Consider the following 19,452-nt stretch of genomic DNA (forward strand, 5'->3'; position numbering starts at 1 on the left):
GCTAAGTACCCGTTGAAACTTTTCTTGCCTCAGACCGATGTCAGAAAAAGTTAATTGTATTTCTTGTGGGAAGCAAATACCGCATAAGGATTTCCATTCCCGTTGCATACCTTGTTTGGGCCCAGACCACGACGTCTCGGGCTGTCGCTTTGCTACCTTCAATAAACGCACTATCAAGCGTCGGGCGGAGTTCGCCCAACACTACTTTGGTAAAGCTTTTGATTATAAGATGTCGTCGGACACTCTGACTACCGTTTTGCCAAAAAACGCAAGGAAAAGGACCGACACGCAAGACCCACGGTCCCCGCCGACACCACGCCAAAACAGGCTACACGTGGTCCGGTTCTCAGCGAGACGCCTTTGCAGTCCCTGACTACCGACGACACTCCTTTGGCGGTGTTCTCGGTACCGAGACCGCTGGGTCCTCGGTCCTTTCCCAGACTACAACCGAAGCCCCTGCTAATGTCGAGCCTACTAATGTGGACAGGTCCACCTCCACCCATGGTGTATTTAGGCCCTCATCTTCTTTTTCAATAAAGGCTTTTACTAAATCCAAAGCAGCCAGGCATCCCACGAGGCCTGTTGCACAGGGTCCATCTCCTGGACCCATGCCTAAGAAACAGATGCTTAAAATGGCTGAGGATTTAATTACTCTTATCAGAGGTTCTCAGCCCCCTCCTGACAAGAGACCCAGAGTGGAGGAAGAATCTCCCTCTTCTGATCAGGGATCCATTTTATCAGAACATTCTGATGCAGAGGAACACTCTTACTCCCCTTTTGAGGATTCGGATGCAGAACAGTCCATTCCTTCTGTATCCCTCCTGAGGATTTTTCTTTTGGGGAAACCTTGCACACTTTGAGGGAACACTTCCATTGGGAAGGCCAAGACTTTTCAGATTCCAAGAAAAGACTTAGGGAATTTCTTTGGTTACCTCAGCACAGACCTCTGGCTATACCCCTGTTTTGGATGTACTGGATGATGTCTATTCGAGGCTTGCCTTAACCCTGATTCTCTGCCTCCTGCACCAGTAAAACCTGATAGGTATTACAGAGTACCCAGCTCTCACCAATTTCTCTACAAAGACCATAATGCTGACCCTGAAACCATTTCACAAGGCCCCAAGGGATTAAAGGCCTCCACTGCCAAGAATCCCCTCCCTGCAGAAAGGGAATCCAGATCTCTAGAAAGGTGGGGTACAAAGGTATATACCTCGGCCACCCTAGCCATGAGGGCCTTAAACTGTCAGTTTCATATGATTAAATATCAACAGTACCTGTTATCACAATTAAGGAACAAAATGTCTCAACCTGAACAACCAGATTTAAAAGAGTTACAGGATATGATGCATAGTGCGGAGCAAGTGGGTAAACACACCTTACAATGTGGTTATGATGCCCTAGAGGCTTCCAGTAGAGCGGCTGCCACAGGATCAGTCATTCGCAGACATGCCTGGCTTAGGGAACAAAATTTACCTGATCATGTGAAAGCTAAACTTCTTGATGCTCCTTTACAAAAGGATGTACTATTTGGTACTAATGCTGAGGACATACTATGGAAAATGGAAGAAAAAGCCAAATCTATGCAAACTGTCAAGGCTTTCTTACAGGTCCAACCACCACGTTTTAGCAGAAACTGGCCTTCAAAAAACTGGTCCTTTCCAGCCACTGACAAGCCCCAAAGAGGTAGATACAGACGCACAAGGGGCAGAGGACAATCACAAGGATCATATAGAGGCAGACAATGGCAATCTCCAGCACCAAGAGGTGGTGAAGACAGTGCACAACAATACAGGAAGCAAACCCAATGACTCCCTCATTTCCATGCCAAGCAAGTCTCAGCTGACAGCACCTTTGGGAGGGAAACTAGCATTATTTGCAAGCAATTGGCATATTGTCACAACAGACAAATGGATACTGGACATTATAAACAGAGGCTACAAATTTCAATTTCACACTCTTCCAAAATGAGAGGCATGCCAAACCTGCCACAAAATCAAAGGGCAGAGGCACAACTGCAAATTTCAAAGCTCCTAAACATGAGAGCTATACAAAAGGTACCTACACACCAACAAGGTCAAGGTTTTATTCAAGACTTTTTCTGGTACCAAGAAAAGGAACCGACTGGAGACCCATTTTGGACTTATCCATCCTAAACACATTCCTACTCATGCCAAAATTCAAGATGCTCACATTACAGCAACTTCTTCCCATGCTGGGCAAGGAGTTTTGGCTGGTAACATTGGACCTCAAGGAGGCATACCTGCATGTCCCAATCAGACAAAGCTGCAGAAGATACCTCAGATTTCTTGCAGGTTCAATCCACTATCAATTCTCTGCATTGCCCTTTGGCTTATCTACTGCCCAGAGTATTCACAAAGTGCCTGGCATCAGTGATTGCCTATTGCAGACTTCAAGGGATACAAATTTACCCTTATCTGGACGACTGCCTGATCCAAGCGGACAGCAAGCGTATACTACTGGAACATCTGGCATATGTGACACGGTTACTGCTTTCTCTGGGATATACCATCAACAAGGAGAAATCAAGACTAACACCATCTCAGAAAATAACCTTCCTGGGTGCCAACTTGGACACAAACACCCAGATGGCATATCTTACGCCAGAAAAACAAGGGCAACTATCTCAGTACTTCAAAACACTAGCAAAAAGTACCAGGCTTACTGCAAGGAAAATCCTGCAGGCTCTGGGATTCATGGCATCTTGCATTCTTCTAATCCCATGTGCAAAGCTGCATATGAGAAAACTTCAATGGTACCTAAAAAATCTATGGTCTCAACACAGTCGCAGTCTGGAAGCAATTATACCAATAATTCCATGTTTGCAAAAGGAATTTCTATGGTGGGCCCAAGCATGTCAAGTAAACACAGGTCTTCCATTCTGCAAGCCTCAAGCAAAACAAGTCATAACCACAGACGCCTCAGATTACGCCTGGGGGGCGCACATGAAGGACAGGTGCATTCAGGGCAGATGGTCCCAAAAGGAAAAGCACCTTCACATCAATCAAAAAGAAATGCTAGCAGTAATAAATGCAATTACAGCTTTCAAGGACTTCCTGCATCCAGGACAATTACTGATAAGAACAGACAACACCACAGTAATGTGGTACATAAACAAACAAGGAGGAACACATTCATACCCCTTGTGCAGACTAGCCATGACTCTTTGGAACTTGGCTCTGGAAAGACAAATCGAACTTCAAGCACAGTACTTGCCAGGACTGGAAAACACACTGGCAGACACTCTAAGCAGAAATATGACAGATCCACACGAATGGAAGTTTCATCCTCAGGTGTTTACAGAGATAATCCAAGCGTGGGGGAGGCCAGACATAGATCTTTTTGCCTCCCACAGGAACCATCAACTGAAAAAGTTTTGTTCAAGGACCTTTCATCCAAAGGCCTGGAAAGTGGACGCCCTTTCATTCAGTTGGACAGCATGGACAGTTTATGCATTCCCACCTCTGCCCCTTCTGCCCAAGGTGCTTTAGAAAGGAAGAACAGACAAACCAAGGATGATACTGATTGCTCCAAATTGGCCAAGGCAACACTGGTATCCACTCCTGAGGAGCCTAACACATACTCCTCCCTGGTCCCTGCCTCTAATGCCTCTCCTACTGACTCAGAACAGCTACAAAACTCTTCACAGTCAGCTGAAAACACTCAACCTCGCTGCATGGAAAATTCCTTGACACCACAACAGTCCCTACTCTCCAAGGAGGTGCAGGATGTCATTTTGGAGGCCAGAAGACCATCTACTAGAAAAGCTTACTCCGCAAAATGGAAGCGGTTTTGCTGTTGGAATGAGAAAAGAGGCCAGGACCCTAGAAAATTGAACTTGCCTCAGGTTTTACAGTACCTAGCTGAACTGCTGAACAGTGGACTTTCATTTTCTGCCATAAAAATACATGCCTCAGCCATTTCTGCAGAATTCAACACGGATCCTCCTTTATTCTCTCACCCACTCTTACGACAGTTCCTCAGAGGGGCTAAGAATATAAGACCTCCAAGGAAGCAACCAATACCAGCCTGGGACCTTAATTACATACTAGAAAAATTAACATTGCCTCCCTTTGAACCTGCTGCCTCAACAGATCTGCAACATTTGTCCTGGAAAACAGCTTTCCTTCTGGCCATCACTTCAGCTCGTAGGGTTTCTGAACTACAGGCCCTCATGGCGGTGCAGCCCTTCCTCATCTTCCATCAGGACAGGGTTTCCCTTCTTACCAACCCATCTTTTATGCCAAAAGTGGTATCCAGGGTAGCCTTAAATCAAGCCATACACCTACCTACCTTTTATCCTAACCCTCAAAACAAAGGGGAGAGGCTGCTTCACACTTTAGACATCCATAGGCAGCTACGTTATTATTTGGACAGAACAAAGTCCTTCAGGAAATCAGAACAACTTTGTGTCCTATGCCGTAGGGGCTCAAGGGAAACCAGTTACCAAACAGACCATTTCCAAGTGGATTGGCCACTGCATACGGTTTTGTTATTCCTATCATGGGAAATCTGTCCCTACTGGTATCAGATCTCACTCCACCAGGGCCACAGCCACCTCTACAGCCTTCCTCAGAGGCGTTCCTACTAAGGATATTTTGGAGGCAGCCACTTGGAGTTCTGTACATACCTTCACAAAACACTACCACCTACCCTTATATTCCAGAACAAGAGCAGGCTTTGCCACTGCTGTTTTGCAGGGCATTCTGGCTCAACCCATTTCCTCATAGTACCTACCACCCTATGCATAGCTTTGGGACTCTACCCATCTGTGATTACTGCAGCTGTATGCACGATTAACATAGTACAGTTTTGTACCTACCATAAATGTAGATGTTCGAGTGCTAATACAGCTGCAGTACAGGTTTCCCTCCCTCCTTCCCCACTTGGTAAAGGCATGGGGCCTAACAACCTCTTCATACCACCTGACTGGGTTATCCTGCTATGTTTTATTTGCTTGCTTACACTGATTTTGCATTACATTGCATTGCCTGCATATGTAGATAAGCCTTATTTATGTATTGCCTTCCTTTTGGGGGCACCTGACATCTGAGGCAAGAAAGACTGAAGAACATGGCGTCGGCTGTGTCTTATATACTCTGGCCTTACTGACGTCAGAGGAGTAAGTGGCGGCAGCCGGCGCCGGACCAAGACTTTGGATTTCGGCCGACCGAGGGACTGCCTGACGGCTGAGAACCCATCTGTGATTACTGCAGCTGTATTAGCACTCGAACATCTACATTTATGGTAGGTACAAAACTGTACTTTCTTGTCCATCCTGAAGAACAGATACTTTATGACTTGGATCACTCTTCCTCCAAGAATGGCTATTCCACCCCCTCCCACATCCCAACGGTTCCTCCTACACCAGCTCTTAACCCGTCATTGCAAGGCACCATAGATTCAGGCCTCCCCCCAGCTCAAGGGAACGATTTTTACTCGAGAATCTTTCTGGTGCCCTGAAAGGAAGAACCATAGAGGCCCTTCCTAGATCTCTCCTGCCTCAATCTCTTCTTAAAGGTTCCCTCTTTCAGGATGCTCACCTTACCCATTCTTTCCACTCATTCTCTCTCAGGCCTTCATGGTAACCCTGGACATAAAGGAGGCCTGTCTTCACATCCCCATAAAGCCTACCTCCAAGAAGTATCTCAGATTCATAGCAGGCTCTCCTCACTTTTAGATGTTCTTAGTGTTACACTATTGTAGTAATCACATTTGGGTTATCTGCCTGCAGGTAAGCCTCAGACGGCCTGAATACCAGTGTCTTCGGATTTCTGCGTCGGATGCTGTCACTTCTTCCATGACGTCAGGTCGTCATGGGGTATAAAACATGCAGCCGACGCCATTACATCAGTCTTTCTTGCCGTGCGGTGCCCGAAGCAGAAGCAGTTCGCATGTGCCGGTTGGCCGACTCCTGAAATTTTCGTTTGAGCTGAGTTTCAGAGCTGAAGTCTTCAAAAAGATAAGTACCCCGTTGGGGATCCTTTTTTCTTGTTCTAACCAATGTCAGAAAAAATTAACAATTGTCTTGCCTGTGGAAAGCAAATACCTCAGAGAGTTTCATTTTTACTGTGTCACCTGTCTAGACCCAGATCACAACGTTCCTTGCTGTAGGTTTTGTGCCTTGTTCAACGCCCAAACTATTAGTCGTCGGGCTATTTTTGTAGCTAAATACTTTCTTTCTCGATCTCCGTACTCCGAAATGGCTTCGTTAAGCCATCCGACTACTGATCTTCCGAAAAAAACGTAAGGATAAACACACAGACCGCATAGGTCCAAAACTGTCGCCGACGCTTCCGTTAAGTTAGCTGCCAGTCCGCTGGTACTCAGTAAGGTGCTTTTGCAGCCCTTGATACCCACTACTGCAGATTCACAGGCCTCTACTGAGACCCATTCGGAGTCCAGTATGCCGCAAGATGCTTCTTCAACTATGGAACCTGCGGATGTCTCTACCTTGGATGGGTCCAGAGCCGCTGTGCAGGCACTGGCTTCTGAGGGTATATTCAGGCCTACTGACTTTCATATTAAACCGGCGACTTTGTTTCAAGTTCGAAATATTGAATTCCTCTCAGGCCTAAGCTCACACTACTCCTAGAAGACTGACGACCAAACCGCATACTCAGGCCCATATGCCTCAAAAACAAATGATTAGAATGGCTGAAGACTTTATTACCTTAATCAGGGGAAGCCAGCCTTCCCCATCTAAGAGACCTAGAAGTGATTTTCCTCTTGCCTCTTCTGATCAGGAATCTGATATCTCTGTTCCTTCTGACTACCAGGATTTACCCTTTCCTACTTACGAGGATTCTGATGCAGAGCATTCCATTCCCTCTGCTTCCCCTTCAGAAGATTTTTCTTTTGGTGAAACCTTGCATACCCTTAGGGAGCATTTTCACTGGAAAAGCCAGGACTATTCTGAGCGCAAAAAGAGACTATGGGAATTTTTACTTCTGCCTCAACACAGGCCTCTAGCTATCCCTCCTGTTCTGGAGATTGTAGATTGTTTTCTTGGAATGCAGCCTTACTCCCAGATACCTTGCCTCCAGCTCCCAGGAAACCAGACAGGTACTACAGAGATTACCCGACTCTCACAAATTCCTCTTCAAAAATCCCACTGCGGATCCAGAAACCATTTCCAAAGGACCAAAAGGCATTAAGGCTACTACTGCCAAAAATCCTACCCTTTCTGATAGGGACTCTAGAGCTTTAGACAGATGGGGTAAGAAGGTATAAACACCTGCTGCTTTGGCCATTAGGGCTTTAAATTGCCAGTTTCATATGTTAAAGTATCAGCAGCATATTATGGGACTATTAAAACAGACAATTATGTTGATTCCTGACTGTGCTGAATGCAGAGAAGTTAATGCATTCTGCTGAACAAGTTGGTAAACATACTTTGCAATGTGGTTTTGATGCTTTGGAAGCATCTTGCAGGGCTGCTGTCACTGGGTCTGTACTTAGAAGGCATGCTTGGCTTAAGGAACAGCATTTGCCAGATCATGTTAGTTAAATTATTGGATGTACCCTTAAACCAAGAGTGCCTTTTTGGCAACAAAACAGAAGACCAAAAGGATGGAGGAAAAAGCTAAATCTATGTAAACTGTTAGATTTCTTACAAGTACAGCCTCCTAAATTCAATAGGCATTGGCCTTCAAAGAACTGGTCTTTTCCATTCCCTTCCAAGCCTTCTCAGTCCAAACCCAGGAGCAGAAGACCACCAAGACTTCAGTCTCGGGCTATGCACAGAACTAAGCATTGGGAGGCTCCCACTTCCAAAGCAGGGAGTAGTAAGCCTACCCCCTTTGGAAAAATGGCACAATGACTTATCCTTAACTCTTCCAAGCCCTGCTCTACTACTGGCTCCCTTAGGAGGAAAACTCGCCCTGCATGCAAAAAACTGTGAACTCATTACCCAGGACAAATGGGTTTTAAACAGTTTCCCTGGGATACAGATTCCACTTCCACTCGTTACCAACCCCAAGTGGATGGCCAGACCTCCCCCCATATCAGTGGGTGGAGGTCCAAAAACAAGTGCTCTGTCCTCAGTATCGGGGTTATTCAACCTGTTCCAGCAGAACAAAAGGGGCAAGGTTTTTATTCGACTGTTCCTGATTCCCAGAAAAGAAAACTCCTTGTGTCCTAATCTGGACCTGTTTACTCTCACAACATTTCTGGTGGTTCCAAAATTCAAAATGCTAACTCTTCAACAGTTTCTTCCCATGCTATCCAAGGATGCCTGGCTGGCAACCCTAGACTTAAGGGAAGCTTACCTGCACATCCCAGTAAGGGAATCCTGCAGACATTACCTACATTTCAGGCGGGCTCCATGCACTATCAGTTCTCTGCACTTCCCTTTGGCTTATCTACTGTGCCCAGGGTATTCACAAAGTGCCCCCCTCCCCCCCAAAAGGAGAGATATCTATACCAAGCGATTGCAGCCCCCCAAACATCTCCAACGCCCAAGTGAGAACTGCTCTCTCCAAAGCAAAAAACACAGCATCCATGGGACCTGATGGTGTCCCCGGCTGTGTGCTCCACGAACTCAACGAGGAATTAAACCCACAGCTAGGACAGCTGTTTAATCATAGTCTTACCTCTGGATACGTGCCAGGAGTGGCGCACTGCAACTGTGGTCCCACTTCACAAAGGCGGTGCCTCCACCGACCCTGGAAATTACCGGCCCATTAGCTTGACAAGCCTTATCTGCAAAGCCATGGAGAGGATCATAATGGACCTCATAAATAAAGACATAGGGAATTTGCAGACTTTGGATCCATCCCAGTTTGGCTTTGTCAAAGGCAGATCATGCCTTCTAAACTTGGTTGACTTTTGAAACAGTCACCAAAGCCATTGATGAGGAAAGGCAGTCCATACAGCCTACCTCGATCTGGCGAAGGCCTTTGATACAATACCCACTCGGGTATCATTGAAAAACTCATCAGCTTAAATGTTAACCCATACATCACAAGATGGGTTGCAAACTGGCTGAGTGACAGAACCCACAGGGTCAGAGTTGCTGGCGCCATGTCAGACTCAAAGCCTGTCACAAGTGGTGTACCACAGGGCTCAGTCCTGGGCCCACTCTTGTTTGGCATCTACTTTTCGAACTACAAGCAAACACAGGAGGGTTATGGCTGACAAAGTTTGCAGATGACTGCAAACTGAAGCCATAGTAGAAAACACATCTGACACAGATATCCTTCAGAAGGGTCTCACAGAAACGGATAACTGGTGCCAGAGCCATGGCCTAAAGTTAAATGCCAAAAATGCATAGTCATACCCTCGGAAAAACAAGGTTACCCCTAGCTACCAAATAGGTGGCAATCCACTGAGTACAGAAGAAGTTATCAGGGACCTGGGGACCCAGGTTGATAGTAGTCTGTCATTCGACACCCATGTAGCTAAAGTAGTTAGGAAGACCTTCTACATTGCCCACCTTATCATGAAGGGATTCTCATCTAGATCAAGGGAGGTCATAGTCTCCTATACTCATCACTCATCAGACCAATGATTGAGTACAATGCCCCATTCGAATGTATCTGACCCGACACTTGCAGCAGCTGGAGGCCACAAAAGTTCCTCACCAAAAGGATAAAGGGTCTCAAACATCTGTCCTATGCTGCCCGACTGAAAGAACTCCAGCTCTATTCAGTCGCACGCTTGCTCAGAGGTGACCTTTGCCTAACATACAAGGCCATGTCAAACCCAGATTTGATGAATATGCTTCACCTCAAAAATCTAGATCCGTCAGAGCCACAAGGGCGGGAGACGTAAACCTCGACACGGCTATTAATAGGACGTGCTGGAGGGATAGATTCATCACCCAAAGACTCCCTATGCTGTGGAATAAAATCCCGGTATATGTGAGGCAGAGCACCTCGCTGGCCTTGTTCAAGAGAAATCTTGACCAATGGATGGGAGATCGCAGATATACCCCAGGGATTACCTCAGTGTCACTGCTCAACAGAGGCACAGCAAAATAATGGGTATAGTTCCCCATACTAAAGGGGTGGCGTAAGCCACAAAACTATGGGCTAGGCTTGTAAATGCCCTCGGGCAGATAGCCTAGTATGAACCTATGAACCTAGCTCCAGCCATTGCATTCTGCAGGCAGAGAAATATTCAGATTTACCAATATTTGGACGATTGCCTGATTCAGGCAGAAAGTCAAGACTTGTTTTTACAACACCTGGCATTTGTAAAGAGACTTTTAACCTCACTGGGGTACACCATCAACGAGAAGAAATCACACCTAGTACCCTGTAAAACAAGTTGTATTCCTGGGAGCAAGCTTGAACACAACTTCCCAGATGGCATTCCTCACGTTGGAGAAACAAGTTTATTTGACAATCTACTTCAACGTACTGGCCTCAAAAACCCAGCTCTCTGCAAGGAAGATCCTGCAAGCCCTGGGGTTCATGGCCTCTTGCATTCTGTTAATTCCATATGCAAGACTACATATGAGGAAACTTCAATGGTATCTGAAAAGTCTGTGGTGTCAACATTCTCAGGACCTAGAAACAATGATTCCTATCATTCCTTGTCTAAGGACAGAGTTCTTTTGGTGGGCAGAGGCCTGCTACCACAACAAGGGACTCCTTTTCACTCTGCCCCCTGCTGCCCAAACCCTAACAGATGCATCAGACTATGCATGGGGGGGGGGCTCACATGGCAGGGCAGTGCATTCAGGGCAAATGGACCCCAAAACAGATGCACCTGCATATCAATCAAAAAGAAATGTTAGCTGTACAGAATTCTCTGACAGCCTTCAAAGACCTTATTCTTCCAGGACAACTACTGGTAAAGACAAGACAACACCACAGTCATGTGGTACATAAACAAGCGGGGGGGGGGCATTCCTACCCACTCTGCAGACTAACAATGGCTCTGTTGAACCCAGCCTTGAACTACCAAATGAAGCTGCAAGTTCAATTCCTGCCAGGCAAACTAAATTCACTGGCAGACAACTTGAGCAGAATTCTCATAGACCCACACGAATGGAAACTGGAACCCAAAATATTCAAAGTCTTGAGGAACGAGTGGGGGACTCCAGAGTTAGACCTGTTTGCCTCCCCTCAGAACTACCAATTGAACAAATTCTGTACCAGAACTCCCCACAGTCAAGCTTGGAAAGTGGATGCCCTGTCCTTTTCCTGGGAAAGCCTCTCTCAATTTATGCCTTTCCCCCTCTGCCTCTCATCTTAAAGGTTCCACTAAAGATCAAACAGGACAAGCCAAGACAATAGTGATTACTCCTGACTGGCCACGCCAGCACTGGTACCCCCTTTGCACAGTCTGACAGTGTTGCAACCATGGCACCTGCCTCAGACCCCTTCCCTGCTGTCCCAGCAGGCAGGCCAGATTCTGCACCCTCAGCTTCAAACCCTGAATCTTGCAGTCTGGCTAATTCCCTGAGCTCACCTCTAGCAACCCTCAGTAAGCAGGTGCTGGATGTCATTCTGGAGGCAAGGAGACCTAGTACTACAAAATCCTATTCAGAAAAATAGAAAAGATACTGTTCCTGGAGCCAGGCTCGATGGATGCGCACAACAGTGCCCAGTTTACCTCATATTCTAGATTATTTAACAGAAATGCTTCACAAGGGCCTATCTTTCTCTTCAATTAAGATTCATGCCTCTGCCATTTCAGCACATTATAATACTGAGCCATCCCTTTTCTCTTATCCTCTGCTAAAACAATTCCTTAGAGGGGCCAAAGATTTAAGAACCCCCCTAGGAGAGCTCCCACTCCAGAGTGGGACCTTAACTTTGTATTGGAAAAACTCACTCTTCCCCCCCTTTGAACCAGCTGCTACTGCAGAGTTGAAATTCCTTTCTTGGAAAACAGCCTTACTTCTAGCCATCACTTCAGCAAAAAGAGTGTCTGAACTGCAGGCCCTCATGGCAGTGGAACCCTTCATTATCTTCCATGCAGACAGGGTTTCCCTCAGGTCTAATCCATCCTTTATGCCCAAGGTGGTATCTAGTGTGGCTCTAAACCAGTCCATTCATTTTCCTACTTTTTTCCCTAATCCTCAAAATAAGGGGAAAGAGGATACTGCATTCTCTGGACGTGCACAATCAGTTTAGATTCTATTTGGACAGAACTAAGCCCCTCAGAAAATCTGACCAGCTGCTAGTTAGTTTTGCTGCAGGGGCAGAGGGGAAGGTCATTTCAAAGCAAACCATTTCCAAACTGATAGCCCATTGCATCCATTTCTGCTACAAGCACCATGGAAAACCTACCCCACAGGGGATAAGATCACATTCCACCAAGGCTGCATCTACCTCTACAGTATTTCTCCGGTGTGTCCCTACCAGGGACATCCTGGAAGCTGCTGCCTGGAGCTCTGTACATATTTTCACCAAACATTACCACCTGCCTATCTTTTCTAAATCCAGAGCTGGATTTGTCACAGCAGTCTTACAGGGGCTGAATGCTAGCCCTAATGCTCTTTAACTGCCTCCACCCTTCCTTAGCTTTGGGAATCAACCCAAATGTGATGACTGCAACAGTGAAACATGAAGAACATAGTACAGTTGTGTACACTTACCGTAAATGTAGATGTTCAAGTGTATTCACTGTTGCAGTCCTGGTTACCCTCCCTCCAGCCCCCTGACTTCTCTTGGCTCTACCTTTCCTTCTTGTTTGGCATATATTATATGTATTTGCTTTTTTGCTGGGGGGTGTTCCATATCATATAATTGCTTCCTGTTGTGGGGGCACCTGACATCTGGGACAAGAAAAACTGATGTAATGTCGTCAGCTGCATGTTTTATACTCCTAACAACCTGACATTGTGGAAGAAGCGACGGCATCCGATGCAGAAATCCGAAGACTCTGGTATTCAGGCTGGCTAAGGGGTACCTGCAGGCAGATAACCCAAATGTGATGACTGCAACAGTGAATACAATCGAACATCTACATTTATGGTAAGTGTACACAACTGTACTTTCTGTGCTTTGCCTTTTAGGCTCTCCACTGGGCCAAGGGTATTCACAAAGTGCCTAGCCCCAGTCTTGCCTACTGCAGGACAAGGGGAATACAAATATTCCCATACCTAGACGGACCTATTCATTCAAGCAGCAGACAGACCCTCCTCATTCACACCAATTACCTTCTGCTCCTGCTGTAGTTTCTAGGGTTCCTGAAAATTTCCCAAAGTCCCATCTCCATCCTACACAGGACATTGTCTTGCTGGGATGCAGAATCAGGACAGACATCAGGATGGCCTCCCTCCTGGAGGAAAAAGTGGTGTTGTCCTCCCATCATTTTCAAACTGCCCTCCATTCATCAGCTTTGACTGCAAGGGAATTCCTAAGACTTTTGGGGTACATGGCAGCTACTATCCCATGTTGCCCCTAGTGAGGTTACACATGAGAAAATTTCAATGGTAGATTCACTTGGTGTGGACCCAATACTCACGTCCTTTAGAGTTCAGGGTTCCACTCCTCCCCTGTCTTACACAGATGCCTCAGACCAGGGCTTGGGGGCAACTCTGGGTCCTAGGACAGTGCAAGGTTTGCGGACAGACACAAACAAATGCACATCAGTATCAGGAAAATGACAACGCTACTCCTTGCCCTGCAGGCCTTCCAACCTTACCTCCACCAGGGCTTCCTAAAAATCTTCACAGACAACACCAGAGTGAATGTGGTACCTGAACAAGCAAGGTAGGACAAAGTTCTACCTCCTAAGCAGACTAGCCCTACAGGTATGGGATCTGGCTGTCTCTCAGGGAATCTCCCTCCAGGCAGCCTACATCCTGTCCCAGCACAACTCTGTCGGATTCACTAAGCAGAACCATATTAAACAGCCACGAATGGATGCTGTTAAGAGAGGTGCTCCTAGATCTAGTCCACAAATGGGGTATTCCTCGGGTAGACCTGTTTGCCTCTTCCATAGACAGGCAACTCCAGAGCTACTGCTCAAGAACTGATGACCTGAAGGCAGTGCAAACAGACACCTTCTCAATGTTATGGAAGGGGAGGTTCCTATATGCTTCCCCCCCTCCCCTCTGATCCAGAGGGTCCTACTGAAAATTCAGCAGGACTCACCGAAAATCTTACTGGTGACTCCCTATTGGCCAAGGTAGTGCTGGTTTCCTCTACTTCATCTGTCCAAGGGAAATCACCACAAGTTATCCCCCACCTCAGTGGACCTACTCACATAGCACAAGGGGACACAGATACACCCACAGTAGCAGTCTCTGCACCTCTCCTTGTGGCAGCTGGGATTCTGATTCCCTTCAGACACCTGTACACTGAGGGCATGTTTTCAGTCCTGCAGGAGGCCAGGAAACCCAACACAAGAAAATCTTCTCTCTCCAAATGGAAAAGATTTTCCTTCTGGTGTCATAAAAGACAGATGGAGCTGCTGGACAGCAACTTGCCTCTGATTCTGTTCTACCTGTGTGAACTCCTGAAGACAGGTTTGTCATATTCCTCTTTAAAAGCACACCTGTCTGCTGTTTCTGCCTGCCTGCCAATGGATCCTCCGCTGGCATCCAGACTACCAGCCAAAGTCTTCCTGATGGGGGTTCTACACCTAAGACCTCCCAGGAAACCATCCCCTCTTCCCTGGGATCTTAATTATGTGCTAGAAAAACTCACTTTACCTCCCTTTGTACCGGCTGACAAGGCTGCCTTAAAGTTTTGCACATGGAAAATAGTCCTGCTAGCAGTAGCTTTGACATCAGCCAGGAGGATCTCAGAGCTTCAAACCCTTGTGGCTACCCCACCTTACCTGGTTTTCCATATGGATAGGATCACCCTAAGGATAACCCTTCCTTCACCCCCAAGATGGTCAATGAACTTTCCTTAAATCAGAGTATCCATCTGCCTACCTTCTTTAACCCACAGGGAGATAGTGATACAGCCCTTCATCCCCTAGATGTCCACAGACAACTCTGATCGTATTTGCTTAACACTAAACCTTTTCGCAAATCAGACCAACCATTTGTCTCCTTCCACCCCAGGGCTCTGGGGAAAAGTGGTGGGAAAACGGACCATTTCAGCCTGGATTGCCATGATCATCTCCTTTTGTTACGTACACCATGCACTTTCAGGCAGTGTCAGGGCCCACTCCACAAGAGCTATGGCCTCTTCTGGTGGCTTTTTCAAAGGCCTGGACACTAACTGCTTTCTGGAAGCAGCCACTTGGTCCTCTGTGCACACCTTCACCAGAAACTACAAACTGGACCATATTTCCAGAGCCAGGGCAGGTTTTGCTAGGGCTATCCTGCATGGATTCCTGTAGTCCTCTACCAGGCCACCTCACAACCTTTAGTGAGCTTTGGTATTCACCCACTAGTAGAATACTGTACCATTGGAATAGTAGGACATAGGAAAGCTGTGTAAAAACTTACCATAACCATAGATGTCCTAGTGGCCATGCTGTGTATGGGAGGGCAGGCCAACAGTGGAACTGGAGCGGCGGTTGTGCCACAGCCCACATCTCCCTTGCATTAGACTGTACGTTTGTTTTCTGCAGGAAATCAGATAACTTCATAGTTCTGGCTGCCTTCCACACAGTCACTCTGAGTACTGCTTGGTTAATCCCAAGGAAGGAAATCTGCAGTTAGTGAAGCTTTCTTTAGTATTTTCTTGCTGCCTCTAGGAGCAGAAGCTCAAAGGTTTCACAGGCTCAGCATTTGGTTTAAAGCTTTATTTCTGACGGATAGTTCTCCACTGGGGAACCTTCCACACACACATTATTGCCATTTAATAAAATGTTATTTAAAAATATTTTCTAATTAAATCGATATTTCCCCCTTGAGACATTGGAAGTGTCCTGTCAGGGACGTTTTTTTAACAGCATATATATATTTTTTTAATTTAAGCTAATTGGGGCTATCTTTTATGAACAATATATACTGCTTGTGTATACTTAGCAATGTATGACTAAAAGTTTTAATTTGGGAGGGGCAGAGATCTGTTTTAATAATGTAGTGCTTTTTGCATACTTTATTTCCTAACTGCCTTTTTTCTGTCAATATGATTGAAGCAGAATTTATTCTGACAGGATTTTTTTTGCTGTTTGTGCAGTTACTTTGTGAAGGGAGTGAGGAATAGTGTGAATAAAGATGTGCTGCTTCTTGACAATACTTGAAAACTTACCTCCCAATCAACTTCTTACAGTAATGCTTACTGCTTTTTGCTTCTCCTCCTCAGCTGCAGAATAGATACTTATTCTGGTCCTGCTCTCCCTATCCTGCCGCATCTTAAAAGAAAAAATACTCACCAAGGAGACCTTGCCCTTGTTGTGGGTTGTGGTCTTTCACCTGGACACATTACCCCAAAGCGGGTAATGCTATCGTTCCTGGTAGGGCAGTCAATAGCTGAAGATTGCACCACCCGACTCCTTTTTATATCACTGATATTAAGTCCATATGGGGGAGAATCTGCCGGACTTGGGGGGGGGGGGGGGTGGAGGGTGAAGAGCTCTGGAAGTCATCCAGACATTGGGCTTCCCCAGGTAGGAATCCCAAGGGTGAGTATTGCAGCTACAATTGTACTTGAACATTTGGAGTTATGGTAAGTTCCTAATTCAGCTCTGCTTTATGGTAAGTTTTAATTTTTTTTCACTTATATATTTTACTATTAAGAGGGAAGTTTTTCCTCTTTGTATCATTTACATTGATGTCTTAAATGTTAATTGTAAATTGATTGTAATTTTCAAGAAGCAGCTCTGAAAGGGGATTGCTGTTCTTTAAGGTTCAGATGTTGGTAGGAGAGCTTCGACGTATTACAGTGCTTTGGGATGAATTATGGCTTGGAGTCTTACAGCAGCAGCACATGCATGTACTTCGAAGAATTCAGCAACTGGAGGATGAAGTAAAGAGAGTACAAAACAACAACACACTCCGCAAGTAAGTTCTCTTTGATATTTTAGAAAGCATTGTGTAGAATATCGGGTACGTTTGCATTAAACATGAATTTGAGTCCTTCACATCTAACAGACTGTATTCTACTGCACATCTGCAGCATTAATTGTGTGGGGTGCCTTGACACATCTAAGCCTACAGCACATTAAATGTAGACTGTACGAACACAGCTGTTACACTGTAGCTTAATTGTAGCCCTGACTTTCTTGTACTATGTATCGTAATTAAGCAGCTTAAATGTGAGAAAATAATAAAAATTAAGCAAGTAAGGCAAAAGCTGCTTTATTTTAAAAATACTTTTTTCCCCTTTAAACTGCATCTACAACTGAGCTCTGGGCAGTTGCTGTCCAGCCTGCCAGCAAACAAGAGTTTGACACCTTATTAACCGAGTACTGGTAAATGTAAATAATTGATTTTTTTATGCAGGTATTTGGTCAGACATAAGGAACAACTATATAGACATCCAAACACAAAAGTAACCCACAAATGTTCTGGGCTGCCATAAACAAAACCCTGCAACCAGGTAAAACAAGTACTCCTACCCCAAATATTGATACCACCACCAGTAATATTGCAACCTAATTCAACGAATATTTCACCAAATCAGTTTTAGCCCTCACTAATAACTTCCCTACTACATATCCAAAACTAACATCCTCACCTGTAGTGTGAAATACAAAACAAAATGAACCAGGAACCAGCAAGCTGAAGGAATAAGTCCTTTGATAATGCACCAAACACACACTTTATTCATATAAAGTAAATGCACAGTAATCCGTAAGCGCTTTTGTTTACTCTGTTAAACTTCCTCAGACAATTCACAAAACATTATATCACATCCTTTTATGTGCATGCTAATTACTTCATTAGACCCTTTATTAATTATGCCCACTATCCTGCTTGCCACAGCTATTACAAGTATTAAACTAAAAAATCATTTGAATAGACAAAATTCATATAACAATAAAAAAGACAAATACATAAATCTAATGTGCTCATGAATGAAACTGTCATTGAGAGGGACAGTTTATATTAAAAATGCTAGCAAATGTTAGACCCAAATAATTTAGAAATAAATGCATATGATATGTTAGTTATTTATTAATAAATACATCTATATGTATATAAATGTAAAAAATATATATGTGTATTTATATATGTACATGATATTTTAATACAGGAAATTTAAAATATAAGCTTCAACATGTATATAACTGTTCAAAATTGATACATATAGTATAGTGTAGATCACACAATTTTATTTATTTGTAATGCTTTTAATTTTAATACTTGGGGCTATTGAGCTACGCTCATTTATTCCAGGCCAAATATCAGCTTGTTTTCTTATTTGCCACTTTAATTCTTTGAGTTCTAAGTGCAAGCCCCAGGGTGTGTCATCTTCTTTTTCTACATGGTCAGTAGCGGTGAAAGAAAATTGGTGATCATTATACTCACTAATGTGTTTTGCTAATGCATTATTCAATTTATTTTTCTTTATAGCATATTCATGCACATATATTCTTTGGGCCAGCTGTGTCTCTGTTTTCCCTATATAGAACACTGAGCATGAATTACATGTAGCTAAGTATACAACAGCTTTAGATTTACTATTGTATTTACTATGTAAGTAAAACTTTCTCTTCCTAAGGTAAAAGGATTCACCCATTTTTATTTTGTGGCACCAATGACAAGCGCCACATTTAACCATACCTTTGTTACCATGAATGGGTGAGTGGTTTACATATTTTAAGATTTCCTTAAAACTTTTACCTTTCCTATAGACTATTCTAGGTTTCTCACTAATATGGCTCCTACAGTGGGGATCTTCTAATAGAATAGTCCAATTATTAACTATTATGTCTCTTAATTATGTTGTGATCTTGTGAGAAAGGTAAGCACTAAGGCCCTAGAAAAATCATTCTGTCCTATTGAAATGCTGATTTCATCATTATTTAAACTCACACTGTTCATATTCATTGAATTACTGGAATATTGTACTATACACTGTTTATCTAGAATAGGTTTAAAATATCCATTCATTCTCTTGATGGTAACTTCTTGTATTAATGCATCAACTAACGCTTCTAGGTAATCTCTAAGTAACATATTACGCAAGAAATTACATTCTTGTTTAAATTGATCTAATTTAGTCACCATCCGGGCTGCCCTTACCAGTTGCCCTTTGACAATGGACTTGTGGTGCTCCAGATGGTAAGTACTGTAATGCAGAAGCGATTAGAGTAAGATTCCTTTGTATGAATAACTGCTATATAGGCTTGATTACTATTATCCTTCACGAGATGTACATCTAAGTAATTCATCTATTCCATACTGATGTCCCATGTGAATTTAAAAAAAATCATTAGTGCTATTTAAGTATATTAAGAATTCGTTCAACATTTCTAGTGTACCCTTCCAGATGATACTGATATTATCCTGAAATCTGTGATACGATTATCCTCACCTGTAGATCAAAACAACCTCTCCGTATGCATAAATATCTGAGTAAACGTGCACCCACAACCCTGGTTGCTGATAAGTTACCTGCA

At 44.3% G+C, this 19,452-nt stretch overlaps 1 protein-coding gene across 1 annotated transcript in view; it reads left to right on the forward strand.

Annotated features, from left to right (window-relative positions):
- Positions 1 to 19,452, forward strand: part of LOC122817306 (serine/threonine-protein kinase SMG1-like) — a gene marked incomplete in the record, with an annotated part of 2,898,779 nt that overhangs the window by 1,950,676 nt on the left and 928,651 nt on the right. Inside the window, 1 exon segment of the mRNA XM_044090530.1 lies at positions 16,734 to 16,888. Within this exon segment, the coding sequence (XP_043946465.1) occupies positions 16,734 to 16,888 (155 nt within the window).

Source organism: Protopterus annectens, chromosome 12.part0 (genome assembly GCF_019279795.1).
Source record: "Protopterus annectens isolate FY-2018-M chromosome 12.part0, PAN1.0, whole genome shotgun sequence".
In the NCBI taxonomy this organism is placed as follows: Eukaryota; Metazoa; Chordata; order Ceratodontiformes; family Protopteridae; genus Protopterus; species Protopterus annectens.